The 15,987-nt window shown below is 36.9% G+C and overlaps 1 protein-coding gene across 4 annotated transcripts in view; it reads right to left on the bottom strand.

The window, feature by feature from the left end:
- Positions 1-15,987, bottom strand: part of shank2b (SH3 and multiple ankyrin repeat domains 2b) — a 170,223-nt gene that overhangs the window by 142,223 nt on the left and 12,013 nt on the right. For all 4 annotated transcript variants that reach the window (XM_027135613.2, XM_047802388.1, XM_047802389.1 and 1 more), the window contains exons 2-3: positions 6,970-7,139; positions 1,026-1,229 (exon numbers count right to left, since the gene is read on the bottom strand). In XM_027135613.2, the coding sequence (XP_026991414.2) occupies positions 1,026-1,229; positions 6,970-7,131 (366 nt within the window). In that variant the 5' untranslated portion in view covers positions 7,132-7,139. The remainder of the gene's footprint in view (positions 1-1,025; positions 1,230-6,969; positions 7,140-15,987) is intronic.

The raw sequence follows: 15,987 nt of genomic DNA, 5'->3' as shown, positions 1-15,987 counted from the left end.
ACATTTAGACTAAAGGTAATAATTTTGAATATAGCGATTCTGGTTCGTTCAAGGGGGCACCGTGGCTTAGTGGTTAGCACGTTTGCCTCACACCTCCAGGGTCGGGGTTCAGTTTCCTCCCCCGGTTGGTCCAAAAACATGCATGGTAGGTTTATTGGCATCTCCGGAAAATTGTCCGTAGTGTGTGATTGCATGAGTGAATGAGAGTGTGTGTGTGTGCCCTGCGATGGGTTGGCACTCCGTCCAGGGTGTATCCTGCCTTGATGCCTGATGACACCCGTGACCCGAGAAGTTCAGATAAGCAGTAGAAAATGAGTGTGAGTGGTTGGTTCAATGGGAATATTATAACCAATGAGCTTTATATATGAGGGGCATTGTTGGCTCAAGTAGTTAAAGATCTGGGTTGTTGATTGGAGGATCAGGGTTCAAGCTTCAGCACTGCCAAGCTGCCACTTTTGGGCCCTTGTACAAGGATCTCAACCCTCCCACCCTGCTCCAGCCCTTGCACTCCAACCCCAATCTCCTCAGTTGGGATATGTGAAGAGAAGAATTCCACTGTGTTGTAATGAATATGTGGCGATAATAAAGGTTTCTATGCCCCCATTGCTTTCTAAAAGCCCTAGTTGCCCAATACCAAATACATGTCGACAACATGACCATTTTTGATGCCACAACAACCCACATAAGCACAAGAATTTAGACATCCAGTCGTTTGGAAGTCTTCTTCTTTTCATTCCAACGAAGCCAAAGTCACACCAAGTCTACTGAAAGAACTACTGATTAAACAGATGGAATCAGGTACAGTATGACTACTACTTGATTGGAATGAAAACCTGCCCACACATCAAACCTTTATATATTAGTGTTTACAGTTTATGTGTCAGATTGAAAAAGTGTGGACATCAGGGATGTGGTGATGGGGTAGGACTGAAAATGTGGACAACTAAGGTTATTACTTTAATACCGAACAATTTTACTTTTCAAATTTGAACTTTTTCTTTTATTGCTCATGAAGGCAGCATTACCTCGAGGGTGGGCATGTCCTTGCTGGTGGGAAATGAATGATCTTGCAGGAGCTTCTCCTCGTCCAGGAAGGTGCTCTCTCTTCCATCCACAGCAGGCTGGAAGAGGCCATAGTTTAACACGTCTCTCAAACTCTGAGTTAGCGTGCAGAGGATCTGCTGTTTGGCTGCCCAGACCGTACAGTCAAACTTGAACCTCATGGTTCTCTGCCAAAAAAATACCAACACAAACAAAGGGCTCTATTAGGCTTACATTGCTTTACACAAGGATTTGGAGGAACAGCACAGCTGGCTAGCTTTTCCACAGCCACAGCACTCCACTGTAAATGGAGCAGTGTGATTTTTAAATAAAAAGGTGTATATTTTATAATACAGTGGTGTAGTTGTGATCATTACAGACATGCTAACTGTAGGACCTTTCACGCTCCCCGTCAGTCATTCTACAGTGCGTGTCTTATATCACGTAAAAACCGAGAACTTGACAAAAACGGCTCGATAGGTAACTTCAGGCAGCAATTCACCGAACATCAATATATATAAGTGGGAAAGTCCTGAATGTCTTGAACTGATGTATTTATTGAACTGCCTTCTTACCTCGCATGTTCTTTTAGGCCAACTTAAGAGGTTTGCAATTTTCAAGTCACATAACTATGAGAAAGAAAAACAATTACAATGCAATATATACACAAAGTCTCTATTAGTGTAAGAGAGATGATTCCCAACTGAGCAGCTCCCTTTGAGACTGGTGTGTTTATTGCCTCTGGATTATTTTACTTTTGGTTAGGATTTACAGCAATTCTATGTATTCCAAAAGCAAAGATTTCTATTGAGAAACTTGATTAGATTTGGTTAAAAAAACAACAACAACGTTGACAACAAACCAAACAAACTGCTGTAGTTTTCCGCAAGGTTCCGCAAACAACTTGCTCTTTAAATAAAAAGTGTTTTCTGGAGGTTGTCTATTGACACAGGCTATTAACTGTGTAACAGTTTAGAATTACAGCAAATCAATATAACAGGTTCGAGACCTTTAATGAGCCCAAGCTCATGCAAGACAACACAAACTAAACACATGAGAAGGATTGACGAGCTGTGAGGAATTGTGAGAGATTTTCAGACACAGCCGATTGCATTATTCAACACTGCAGCAGAATATACAGTGAGCAAATAGACATTAATGGGACTGCAATTATGTCTTCTGGCCATGCAGACAGGCTTCGGGGGCTGCAGCTTTATTTCAGGATTTGCATCCATAAATATTTATTCTTTTTAGGCTTGCAGGAAAATTGGAGTAGAACTTTAGGATCCAGAATTCACCTCAGGTCCAATCTTTAACAAATCTACTTGCTGCATGTAGAAATCCATGTAGAAGACCTTCCCAAAATAGCTATGAGTGTCAGCACTGGTATGAGAAATTCATGTTCTGATTCCTTTGGCTCAATATTAAAGATTTTGGTGTATATGTACTGTATATTCATATAATGCTTATAACATGGCATGCTATAGTTATGAAGCAGCTCAAGTATTTGGTTAGTGAGACTGATTTAGCAATACAATATAGTGTGTATATATATATATATATATATATATATATATATATATATATATATATATATATATATATACTTTTCATAATTATGAACCATCTCGTAGCAATGATTAGCTTGTGTCATTTATTGTGTTTTGATAATTAATATTTTCTACATGGGAAGGTGAACACCCAAAAACCTCACCAGTCACTAGCAGCTAGCCAGACTTTTATCCTGCTGAAAGTAAAATTCATGAGAAGCTGAATTTACTGAAGCTGAAGCTACTTATTTCTAATGCGTGTTCATGCATTTCTGGTAGTGGTTCATAATGTTATTTTGAAACGGGTGTTACAGTCGAGAAATGTGAATTTTATTCACGTAATGTGAATTATATATATATATTTGGTTATATATTGTTTCTAATGGTTTTTAATAGAGTCTTGTATTCAATGTTTCACTTTAAGCAACAAAGGAATTTTACTTAATGTAATATTTCATCTATCTATCTATCTATCTATCTATCTATCTATCTATCTATCTATCTATCTATCTATCTATCTATCTATCTATCTATCTATCTATCTATCTATCTATCTATGTGCTTAAAAACAATCATAATATAATGAATTTATTAATTATTTAGAAATCTGGTGGAAACCATTAAATCAATTCTCAGTAACATTGATGTGATGAAAAGACTTAGTTATTGTAATTAATTTATTATTATTATTATTATTATTATTATTATTATTATTAATGGTTAATAACATCAGACGTTCTTGTAATTTAAGTGGAAAATGTTAATTTGAAAAATGTCACTTTGAATTACCCTCACAGCATCGAACTTTCTTTACCAGCAAGATCTAGAAAGTAATTCAGATTGCAACATTTATTAAAGAGAGAGAGAGAGAGAGAGAGAGAGAGAGAGAGAGAGAGAGAGAGAGAGAGAGAGATGATGTACAACGGTATCAAAAACCTACAAAAAAAAAAGATAAACAATTTCAGAACGTTTTAGTCTTAACGTGAAAATATAAGATCAAATTTGAAAATGAAAAACAATCAGAAAACCTTAAGTGGAAAAAATAATAACTTGGTTGCACATGTTTGCCTAAACTAATGATTTTCTGAAGCACCTTTTGATTTTATTACACCACTCTGGGGTAAGAGTCGATCAGTGTGGCACATTTTGACTTGGCAATATTTTCCTACTCCATATTGCAAAAAACCTTCTAGTGCCATGTAATTGTAAGGACATCTCCTGTGCACAGCATACTTTTAGTTGAATACAGGTCTGGTCTTTGGCTCAGCCATTCAAAAACATTGATCTTCCTTTGGTTAAGCCTTTCCTTTCTTGATTCAGAGGTATGCTTTGGGTGACTGTAACGCTGATAGGTGTAATTTCTTTTCAGCTTTAGTTTACTACCTGGCACCTGAAGGTTTTTCACTAAACTGGAATCGACTGGTATTTATAACTTTTAACGATTCCTTCCATCTTTCATAAAAGCTCCAGTTCTCCCTGAAGAAAAGCAGCTCTAACTTAAACATGGTGATGCTGCCACCACCATGCTGCACTGTGGGTATGATTAAATTTGGTTTTATATTTTGAACATAACAAAAACCTGCCATTTTAACAGGGGTGTGTTGACTTTTTCTATCTATTCATATCTGATCATATGCACTAGTTTTTTGCCACATAAAATATGTCCTAGTGTTGATTTTCATCACAATTGCCACTCTCATACAGGAAACAAGGAAATGTTATGCATCATGAACAGTCTGAACAACAAGAATAACAAGAGTAATTTGCTATAGTTATTCTTTGCAGCAGTGGTGTGGTATCAGAGCTGACATTGCAAAGCAAAGAAAGAAAGAAAGAAAGAAAGAAAGAAATCTTAACAAACTGATAAAGAAAGCTAGCTTGAACTTATTTTGTACAGTTTTGAGGTGCTCGAGTTTCAATCTTGACATTCAAGGTCATTCATTTGAGTGTGTTCAGGACAATAAGCAACATATCTTAATGATCTATCTATCTATCTATCTATCTATCTATCTATCTATCTATCTATCTATCTATCTATCTATCTATCTATCTATCTATCTATCTATCTATCTATCTATCTAGTAGCACAGGTCACAAACTACTTCAGCAGTCATGTTTTTCAAAACCTGACGAAAGAGGATAGATTTTATAAAAAAAAAGCACTTTTGCAAGTTCATTTTAAGTCGTTTTGAGTCAAGAATCAGCCACTTCCCGAACTTTCCTGAGGTTCCTAAGGCTTTTTGCCAATACAGCATCACCTGGAGGTCGGCATTTTTAGTGGTAGAGAGAGACAGAGTAAGCTTGAGTGTAATCATTGACAATCATCTCCAGCTTGTTTGAAAAGGAAACACGAGTATCTCTTGTTCATGGTGTTGGAAAAATCCTACCCATAATTATGTCAGAAGGAGATAGTTGTGACTTTGGATGTGGTGTCATGCCAAATCTCACAAAGAAGAGGTTGGTTTGGGTGAACGTTGAGAGCAACATCTGAGATGTACATTAAGGCGAATGATCAGAAGTGTTTGACTCTCAGCTGTGTGTCACAGAGGATTCGCTGCACTGCTGCTTCTTAATTATAAATTGTACATCTGTACATGTATATCTTCATCTACTCTGATCTACAATCCACTATTATATGTTTAATTGACTCATTAGATGAATGAAAAGTAATGATTTTGTATTGAACAGAATGGAGAAAAGAGTTTATTATTTAAAAGAATTTCTAAAATAAAATGTAAGAATTTTATTAGCAAGTTAGCAAGATGAACAATCACTGATGAAACACAGTTCAAACTCATTTGTAGAAGTATAGCTAACATTGTAGCAGTATTAGGCAAGCCGTGGCTTGAGAGTTAGAGAGTCTGATGGTTAGAGAGTCTGACTTGTAACCCGAAGGTTGTGGGTTCGAGTCTCGGGCCGGCCACGACTGAGGTGTCCTTGAGCAAGGCACCGAACCCCCCAACTGCTCCCCGGGCGCCGCAGCATAAATGGCTGCCCACTGCTCCGGGTGTGTGTTCACTGCTGTGTGTGTGTTCACTGCTGTGTGTGTGTGTGCACTCTGTGTGTGTGCACTTTGGATGGGTTAAATGCAGAGAACAAATTCTGAGTATGCGTCACCGTACTTAGCCGTATGTCACGTCACGTCGTAACGAATCATTTGGCAGTCGACTCTTAATGATGAGGCTGATCCAAATGATCTGACTCGCTGAAAAGATCTGCAGAAGTTGAGGCAGGCAATAAACTAACATGGTTTGAGAAGAAAGTGTGATAATTTGGGTGTACAATTAATACAATGATAAAATGGGGATTAAGTAGTGACTTTTTTTTGAAGTATTTCTGAGAGGAATTCCATTTCTGATCTACTTTTTCTTTCATTTTTTTGCCATAAATCTGGAACGCAGCTATTATCTGTAATATTCTGTACATGATGCATTTCAGATGCTTTTATTTACTACTATTTGTTGTAGTGCTTTTGCAAAAGTTGAACTGAAACTAAACTACAAGTGATATAAGAAGCTGACAATTAAAAAAGCAAACAACTTTTCGAAAACTATATTCCCTTCAAAGTGCTTTAAGTTTGTAGAATACACTTACATTGGTCTCTACAGCGTTCTCTGTGCTTCTCTGCTTTATGATGATGAATGGCAAGGTGAGAGTTTCAGCTAGATATGAACACAATCGTTCTTCCACAAATGGAGCGGCTCTAATAGGCGTTTTTATAGACTTATGGAGTCCTGCTGTGCTTTTAGGAATGAGTTAGTGAACATCTAGTTATTTTTTTCCCAGTGGCCCAAAGCTGTCGTTCTGGCTTGGTGCCCTCAGCAGGAAACTGCAACAGTAAAAATCAGGAGGCAATTTACGATAATGATATAATGCAAGCCTAGCACATGGCCCTAAAGCCTAAGGCTAACAGTAGCACTAAACTCACCCCATTTCTGTGTGTGTGTGTGTGTGTGTGTGTGTGTGTGTGTGTGTGTGTGTGTGTTTTCACATAATGTTTAAATGTTTTAATGGGGACAAAATGTATAAAGTGTAAAAATAATTAGAAAATCGAAAGACGCGTGGCCTATGTGCCTGTCAGTGTCATCGAAAGAGGCGTGGCCTATGTGCCTGTCAGTGTCATCGAAAGAGGCGTGGCCTATGTGCCAGTCAGTGTCATTGAAAGGGGGTGGCTTATGTGCCTGTCAGTCATAGTGAAGAAGGCGTGGCCTATGTGCCTGTCAGTCACAGTGAAAGACGCATATTTGTACAATACAACAATTTATTAGATTAAAAGACGGAATCCTTAAAGAAGATAGTAATGCAGGTGTGTGTGTGTGTGTTTGTGTGTGTATGTGTGTGTGTGTGTGTGTGTGTGTGTGTGTGTGTGTAAACTCACAGACTGCTGCAGATCAGGGATAACCACAGAGATGAGCAACGAGTCACTGCTTGGTCGCTCCACACACGGCTGCTTGTCTCTCAAGCTGTCCGACTCCGAGCTGCCTGAGTCGGAGAAACTCTGAGCCATCTCCTCCTCGCTGGACATGAGACTCCGCGGCATAGCAAGCACTAAATACAGAGAACACACACACACACACGAGTGAATGCCGAGCAGCTAAACAATGCTACAGATTCAGCTATACAAAGACTATCACAGTAATAAAATAATATTTAAGTCCAATAGAAATGATTAACACAAGCTATTACATAGACATTATTAATCTAATATTAAAACCCACAATATTTAATACCAAGGCTGAGACAGATCTATTTCAAGCTATTCTCATATAAAATTCTTACATCAAACCTGTTCTCGATATTTGATCCTACAGATTTCATTTAAATGCATTCACACTATGGTTCAACAACGTTTGGGTGTTTGTCCACTTTCCTACTAAGAGCTTTAGTCTCCAACTCCAGGAAATGATGTAACAGTGTTTACATATGTTTTGAAATTGGAAATGATTAAAATTAAAATGCAAATTAAAATGGCAAGGCTGTGTAAATAATCTGCATATTTACCTACAGAATTACTCCCAACATATCTGACTGGCTCATGAAGCATGTCACAAGCAGTGAGTTCAGCAGAAAGCTCAGCTCCAGGCTCCAACATTCACTAAGTGCAGTTTAATTGCAGTGGAAACACAAATTGACCCCTGATTCCACCCCACTGTAGAAAATGAATCAGATTTTTGGTGTATTATATTTTGCAGGTTGTGTTTTTTCTGATATGAGAGCTGACTAAAAGACAGATGGTAAATTGAGCCCCGGAGTTCTGCAAGGCGACGATGAATTCTGGATATCTCGGTCACATAAAAAATACTTTGAGTGCTTTGAGATCGTATTACATTATTATATACTTATTCATTCATTCTTTTGTTCATCTTCAGTAAGTGCTTTATCTTAGTCAGAGTCACGATGGGTCTGGAACTGATCCCGAGAACATAGGGTGCAAGTCAGGAGAATTCACCCAGCATGGGACACCAGTCTGTCAGAAGAGATGGAGGTTTTGGGATCAATGCTACAGAGATACTTCCCACACAGTAGTTTTGTTTGTTGTTGAATTCCTTCATTCCTCCTTTTGCATTCCAAAAATTGCATTCTTTTATGAGGAGTTGAATAAAAGAAAGGAAATGATCGTGTGTAAGTAAGTAAGTAAGTAAGTAAGTAAGTAAGTAAGTAAAGTTTATTTATATAGCACCTTTCACAGATAGAATCACAAAGTGCTTTACAAAATATAACAATAAAACTTAAAAGTGCAATAAAACAATCTTACAAAGTAAAAAGAGAAATTTATAGAGATGATAAAACTACAATTATAAAACAATAAAAACACACTACAACAGGGATGAAACCATAAAAGCCCAATCAGCTAAAAGCTTGTAAAAGGTCACAGGATGTGAATGACAGACGTTTCTTACTTTTCTTAACGCTGACTTCTAACCCATCTTTTATATTTGAATTTGTGAGCCAAGGTCTTGAGCACCAGAGGGTTACAATCTAGTAGAACAACTAGTCTTGCTGGTTGGTTAAAAAAATAAATAAAAAGAAGGAGCTACTTGTTCATTATTTGCGGTCGTTCTGGTCTTTTGCATTGATATAGTTTTTTGTTAGCAACATGCTACAAAAAAAATGTACCAAATCCAATCAAACTCACAGACCTGTATGTGATTATAGAGAATGTGCATTTTGTTTTTATAAAATTAAAGTAGTAAACTTCTATGGTAGGATGTGTATTAAAACACCTTCGACCTGAGCCAGGATAGAATAGGATAGCCTGTATGTATCCTGGGAAGAAGCTCAGCTATAAGACCACAAAAACATCATTTCCATCTAAACAAAGCCATTTGGCTAAATGAACAGACAGAATAAGTGCTGAACCAGATTCTGCAGATTCCAGTGGTATAAGCATGAGCACTCTGTCACCAAAACTCATAGAACCAGTAGCAAAAATCTTTTTTTTAATAACTACCAATTATTTTTTATTATTATTTTTTTTTTATTTGCTATGCTCCATTTCTCTTACTCTGACCTTCTGACATTCTAAGTAAAAGAATTATTCAAATACCTTGTAGCTTTTAAGATTTTAAATTGAACATGTCATTTTCAGGCAAGTGGCTCAAACAAACGCCAATAGGGCTAAAAAGGTTAAATGCTTTTTTGGTCATTTTTAATATATTTTTACATGATGTAAAATTTAGCATGTCTGACTCGCATCTCCTGTGTGTGGAGTTTGCTTGGGGGGGTTTTATCAGGGTACTGCGGCTTCGTCCCCCAGCCCGAAAACATAGGCAGCGCTGTCTATTTTGTGTGTGTGTGTGTGTGTGTGTGTGTGTGTGTGTGTGTGTGTGTGTGTGTGTGTGTGTGTGTGTGTGTGTGATAGAGAGAGAGAGAGAGAGAGAGAGAGAGAGAGAGAGAGAGAGAGAGAGAGAGAGAGAGAGAGAGAGAGAGATTGAGATTGTGCCCTGTGATAGCATGGCACCCTGTCCCTGTTTGGATGGATGGCCAACGATTAACTTGTGGTTATATTAGAGTAGACTTGAGTAGTTGTAGATGGTCTGTGGCTCTGACCTAACCAAGGACCTGTATTTCTTTTTAATTTTGTTCCAGTTGTATTATTTTAAGCTTATATACTCATCTAATAACACCAAACATTTCTGCATATTGCAGTTAAATATCAGTTAAACTGCTTTTTTTTTAAATCATTTATGCTGATAGCTTGGAGCCATGTTACTTTCTGACACACACACACACACACACACAGAGAGTTTTTGTGGTAAAATTCTTTTTTTTTTTAATCTGCCTGCCCAGATTTTCTTGTTAGCACCGCTGACACCTCTGAGTTGGCGTCTTTATTTGCCTCTCAATCATTTTGCCTGTCAGTTCAAAACACACCCCCTGTGTGCACTATTATTCAGCCGTCTTAGGCCAGACGTTGTGGTGACGCATGTTTTTAAAATGAACACTGAAATGAAGGGCTGCGTTTGTTTAGGAACGTTGAGTTACAAAACAGCTAGCTTCAGCTAACGTCCACTGAAAATCGCTGACTAGCCTTCAAAGTGTTCGCTACTATACTTCTTTTTTATGACATCGATTCCTGGAAGTCCTAATAAGCTTATTCAGCACTCGTATACCTTCTATACAATACAGCCGATTCTCCCAAAGGTGGCAAAGACAAACTGAATTTCAAAAGAGTTATTACCTAGAACCCGATAATGAAGGCCCTTTGTGTGTAATGTAATTTGAAGGATGAGAAAGATAAATGATTAGAGACAGAGATAGAGAAAGAGAGAGAAAGCACAGCAGGCCACTAGTAATAATAACAGATCGACGCACATGGCAATAAATAAAGGTTCGAGACAAGGATGAGGCTTAAACATCTGGATTGGAGGAACTGCTCAATCAATTGTTAACTGCTGAAACATGATCATGATTTCAACTCAACACACACAAAAAAATTACTGTCTGTTTTACAAAATCCGATTTGAGTGAATTTTCAATGCTGAAATAGATTCAGGAGCCAACAAATCCGGGGCTCTCTAATCTCACAGACGCCTGGAATTGTCACAGTAACAAAAAAATAAATAAATAAATAAAAAACTGAACCTTTACAAATGTCACGATTGATACAATAAAAGTGCTTGGATTACTATTGCTCCTTATCAATGTTTTTTTTTAGATATATATCCAGGTCATGTTACCCACAACAATATGTTCAGACAGGGTTTTTTAAAACTCTACAATGTTAACAAGACAATCCTTCACTTTCAATTCATTCATTCACTTTCAGAAAGCACTTAATCTTTGTCAAAATCGTAACGTTATGGAGTCTATCCCAGGAACTCAGAACATGAAGCTGAACTACACCCTGGAAAACACACCAGTCCAACTCAGGACTAAATATTTACACACCCGTTCACAGCCAAGTGAGCGACCAATCTACTAACAAGCAGGTTTTATATATGTATTTATATATCAAATATATATAAGCAATCTAAAAAACAATTATTAGCCTAATTACTTGTCTGTATTGACTGTATTTATTATACTTTATTATGTATATAATATTATAAATAATTTATAGCAGTAAAAATGCAAAATGTGAAAAAATATCGATTTTCTTTTCATTGAATTAAATACATTTCTATTGCTATAAATGATTTCTTAGCCAATACACAACACATAAATGTAGTAAAAAATGTAATAAATACAGACAAGTTATTCAACTAATATTTATTTTTTATTACATTGTTTTTTAAACTAATTTAAGTAATAATAATAATAATAATAATAATAATAATAATAATAATAATAATAATAATAATACATTTACTCATTTTGAGCTTTGCACATAATTTTGTTTATTTCCAGCTACTGTATATGATCTGCCAAGCGATTAGACAAGTTTAAGCTTTAAATGTGTAAAAATAATATTAAAGATCATATTTTGGATAACTCTTGTAGATATCCATCATAGAATCTTCACATTCAAAGATATCAGTTTCTTCAGTATTCTTGTGCATTTTTAATAGAGATTTTACTTTAAAGTGATTTTTTTACTACTCAGGAGAAGTCAAGAAGAGCGTGGCCTATTTCTGAACTTTAAGAAATGTCTCCTGGGTGAAGTACCCTAAAGAAGTTGACAAAAGCAGGCAAAATGTCAACAGGATCAGTCTTAAGGATTTAAACGACTGTAAAAATGCACGTCTTTTATCAAGCTGGACAATAATAATGGGAATCTTCGTGAAAATCCTGTAATTTTAGAATGACGTCATATCCTACTTTTACCCCTGAGTGTGTGTACATTTACAAATAAGAAGACTAACTGAATAAAAGGTCGACTGATCAGCCACAGGTCAAATCATCTGCACTTTTCTATACAGATTTTTATTTTTTATTCGGAAACTCTGTCGTTCCACATCGACACCATTCGCTAAAGAACTATTACGAATGAAATAAAGAAAGAAAAGCTGAGATAAATCCATGAATTAAGACAAATAAGTTCCCTTATTCTATCAAGAACGCATGAGTATCTAAGGGACATGTAATGATTTTCAATATAACTGCACAACTGCAACACCGCTATACACAAGAAATGAATATTGAATAAGTGACATGTCAGTCATTATGTTAACAAAACAAAATCTTCACTTTTTCTGTTGCTAACACTTCTGGTACTGCATCCCGATGAGACCCATTATCTTTTCCCACCTACTCACTGTCTTGCAAATCATATCACAAATCTAGTTATCTTGATTTGTTTACAAAAGACAAGGATCACTGAAAACCTGCATAAACGATTAATAAGGTCGTTGTATCGGTGCAGGAGCTGCCGGAGTAGCACACAGATGTAAAAGTGTCAAATAGGGCCATGCTGGCATCCCACCTTCCCCTGAGTTCATATCAAACAGCCACGTCGTTCATCAAGCCTGTCAGCTGCTCTTCCCTCATTGACCTCACTCCAGGAATCAGCAAGTCAGCACTTTTATACAGAGGGTTTTGGAAATTAAGTCCTTCGCCATTTACGCTGAAATGTGTTGATTAGCATAGAAAAGCCATCATCAGTTTACATAAACATATAAAGTTACACATATATACTACACATACGGGTTCTCTGTCACTTGTAATACTGGTCATAAACCTTACAGAAGAGATGCTCATTACAGATGCTGTTTATATTAAAATTCTAGTCGTATGGGGATTCTGCTGCAAGTCTCACTAACGTCAAATAGTTTAGAAATAAATTCAATTGCCTGTGTATATTCCGCTGAGAGCACCAAAGCTTTTTGTGTAATTTCTAGCTAAAGATTAATTATTAATGACAAAGGTAAATGCTGAATAATAAAACTATGGTAAGTTGATATGTCCATTTTTACAATTATGAAAGATGGTGTAAAATCTATATGAAGGACTAATCCATGTCTGTTGGTCTCAGTGAAGGAGGTGTGGTCTCTGTATCTGTCAGTCTTAGTGATGGAGGTGTGGCCTCTTTATCTGTCAGTCTTAATGAATGAGGTCTGGCCTCTGAGTCTGTCAGTCTCAGTGAAGGAGGTGTGGTCTCTGTATCTGTCAGTCTTAGTGATGGCGGTGTGGTCACTGAGTCTGTCAGTTTCTGTGAAGGAGGTGTGGTCTCTGTATTTGTCTCAGTGAAGGAGGTGTGGCCTCTGTATCTGTCTCAGTGAAGGAGGTGTGGCCTCTGTATCTGTCTCAGTGAAGGAGGTGCGGCCTCTGAATCTGAATTAACCCCTGTTAATCAATATATGTAGAGATTTATATATTATTATAAAAATTATTTACTTTTCAGAGTTAGTACTTTGGGATCTAAACATATTTCACTGCTTCTACATGCATACTCTATCTATCAGCTTTAATCTGATAAAGCATTTGTGCAACTGGATCTTTCATGCATTTAATTATTGATTACCAGGTTCAATCAAGAGATGCATTTTATTGTGAAATGAAAGAAAGTAAAAAAAATATAAACAAATGAATGAATGAATGAATGAATGAATGAATAAATGAATAAATGAATAAATGAATAAATAAATAAATAGTAGAGCAAATTCGTCAGAGTAGATCAAAGTTTCAGAGTATTATGATACAGCTGTACTGAATGTTCTCATAGAGACAGTGTACTAAAGCCTAGAGATTAGGTGCACTTGACTGTGTATAATAGGTGCCATGTGTGTGCCAAAGTACTGTATATCAGCAGTAGCAGTATCACATTGATGCTTATCAGGTTTGTGAAGTGTGTTATTGAGCAGGTTAATCTTCTGCAAGTCACATTACAGTCTATCGAGCTGAAGAAACCTAGATGTATACACAATAACAACAATAATAAGGCAATTTATAATAAGGTATAATAAGGTAACTGTGAGGAAAACAGATCATTGACCATCTTATAGGATGACAGTGTCGCTGTAAGAGCTGTTAAGCATCGAAGTAGTCCCTGATAAGCTCAGTATTATTTTATTTCATTTTAGTGGTTATAAATATCTGATATTTTTGTGCTTTTTGCATGAAGAGCTTTAACCTGAGTGTACTGTATAGACACTCAAGGGTCACTTTTATACCTGTAGCCCTGCACATCATGCAATTATCCATTCACCCATAACTGTGGCATCAGCACAATACATATAATTATGCAGATAGTGTAGAGGTCAAGAGCTCAGTCAATGTTAAGTCAAGAGACCGATTAATGTTTACATCAATCATGATGGATGGTTTGAGTATTTCAGGAAACTGACATGACATTTTTCTAATGTTGCGAAAATGCAAAACTCTGTATGTTGATGAGATCAGAGAGGTTTGAGGAGAATAGCTAGACATCTTTAAGCTGACTGAAAGGCTACCGTGTCTTAGATAAGCACTCTTAATAGTATCTCATGTTTGAGGTATGGCTAGATACTAGAAAAGTATCTCATGTTTGAGGTATGGCTAGTGGGCTACAAAAACGGTTTCGTTTCTGTCAGCTAACATAAATTTGAATTTTTTTCCAATAAAGGACAATTTGATGCTTGGACAAACTTGTCTCCATTAGATTTTTAATAGCCCCAGATCATTCAAGGGTTGATAGTTAATCCTGGCCCTTCATAATCTGATCTTTCAGACTGTACATTCTTAAAACATGTCTTAATGTTTGCTATTGCGACTGCAACTTCTCTCTCTCTCTCTCATTTTCTACCGCTTTATCTGAACTATCAATCAACCTACCATGCATGTCTTTGGACCGGGGGAGGAAACCGGAGTACCCGGAGGAAACCCCGAGGCACGGGGAGAACATGCAAACTCCGCACACACAAGGCAGAGGCGGGAATCGAACCCCGACCCTGGAGGTGTGAGGCAAACGTGCTACCCACTAAGCCACCATGCCCCCCACCGACTGTGACTTAATGTTTGCTATTGCAACTGTAGCATTAACAACTAACAAACTAATCAGCTAACTGGGCAGTGATGGTCAAGTGGTTAAGGCTCTGGGTTGTTGAACGGAGGATCACGGTTCAAGCCCCAGCATTGCCAAGCTGCCACTGTTGGGCACTTTAGCAAGTCCCTTAACTCTCTTTGCATCGGGTGCACTGCATTGTCTTTGACCCCAACCCCCCAATCAAAATTTCACTCTGCAGTAATGTATATGTACAAAATTTTATGTTTCTATGCCTCTATTCTGTTAACTACTGTAACACTGCTTCTAAATTGCAAGTGTGAATTTTTTTGCTAACAGGATAAAAAGCAAAGTTTAGTACAACAAAAACCTGGAGTTAAGCGCAGTAGGAAAAGCTCTTCTGTATTTTTAGATTTTTAAGGGATTCATGTATCTAAGATACAATCCATGAGTCACTAGATCAAGTCTTCAATCAGTCTTTAATCATTTTGTTAATTTGAATTTAAATGCAAAATCTATATTCTAAAAAATCGATAATCAAAATCTATATTCTATATTCATTATTATTTTTATTTTCTTCTACAGCAAAATACTTTATGCTCTATTATCTTGAATTAAAGTTTTTATTTTCAATTTTTGACATAAAAAGTAAGAACTGACATTTCAGAGACATAACAAATGCAAAAAAATTAAAATATTTTAGGTCAATGCCCACGGAGTTAAATACATATTCTGCCTTGCAATTGCATGGTGAGAGCTGATAGTTCAGTGGCTAATTCTCTGTGGTTTAAAACTGTCAGAGATCCAATGTTAGGACTTGGAGCAACTCCATAGCTCTGTGCATGGATAAGATTCTGTTTAAGCTGTGCTGGATAAAAGGGTTTGCTACTGGGAAGGAATATTTCATGCACAACATGGAGGGGTTAGGGCTGTGGGGAGTTTCATCCTGCTTAAATTTCTGTGCTGAAGAATTTCCAAATTTCTGTTTCATCTTTTCATGGCTGCATTCAGCTGGCGCTTGGGTGAAAGACTGGG

Source organism: Tachysurus fulvidraco, chromosome 17 (assembly GCF_022655615.1).
Source record: "Tachysurus fulvidraco isolate hzauxx_2018 chromosome 17, HZAU_PFXX_2.0, whole genome shotgun sequence".
Taxonomy (NCBI): domain Eukaryota; kingdom Metazoa; phylum Chordata; class Actinopteri; order Siluriformes; family Bagridae; genus Tachysurus; species Tachysurus fulvidraco.
The sequence above is the reverse complement of the archived record's forward strand: the minus strand, read 5'-3'. Positions and strand labels throughout refer to the sequence as shown.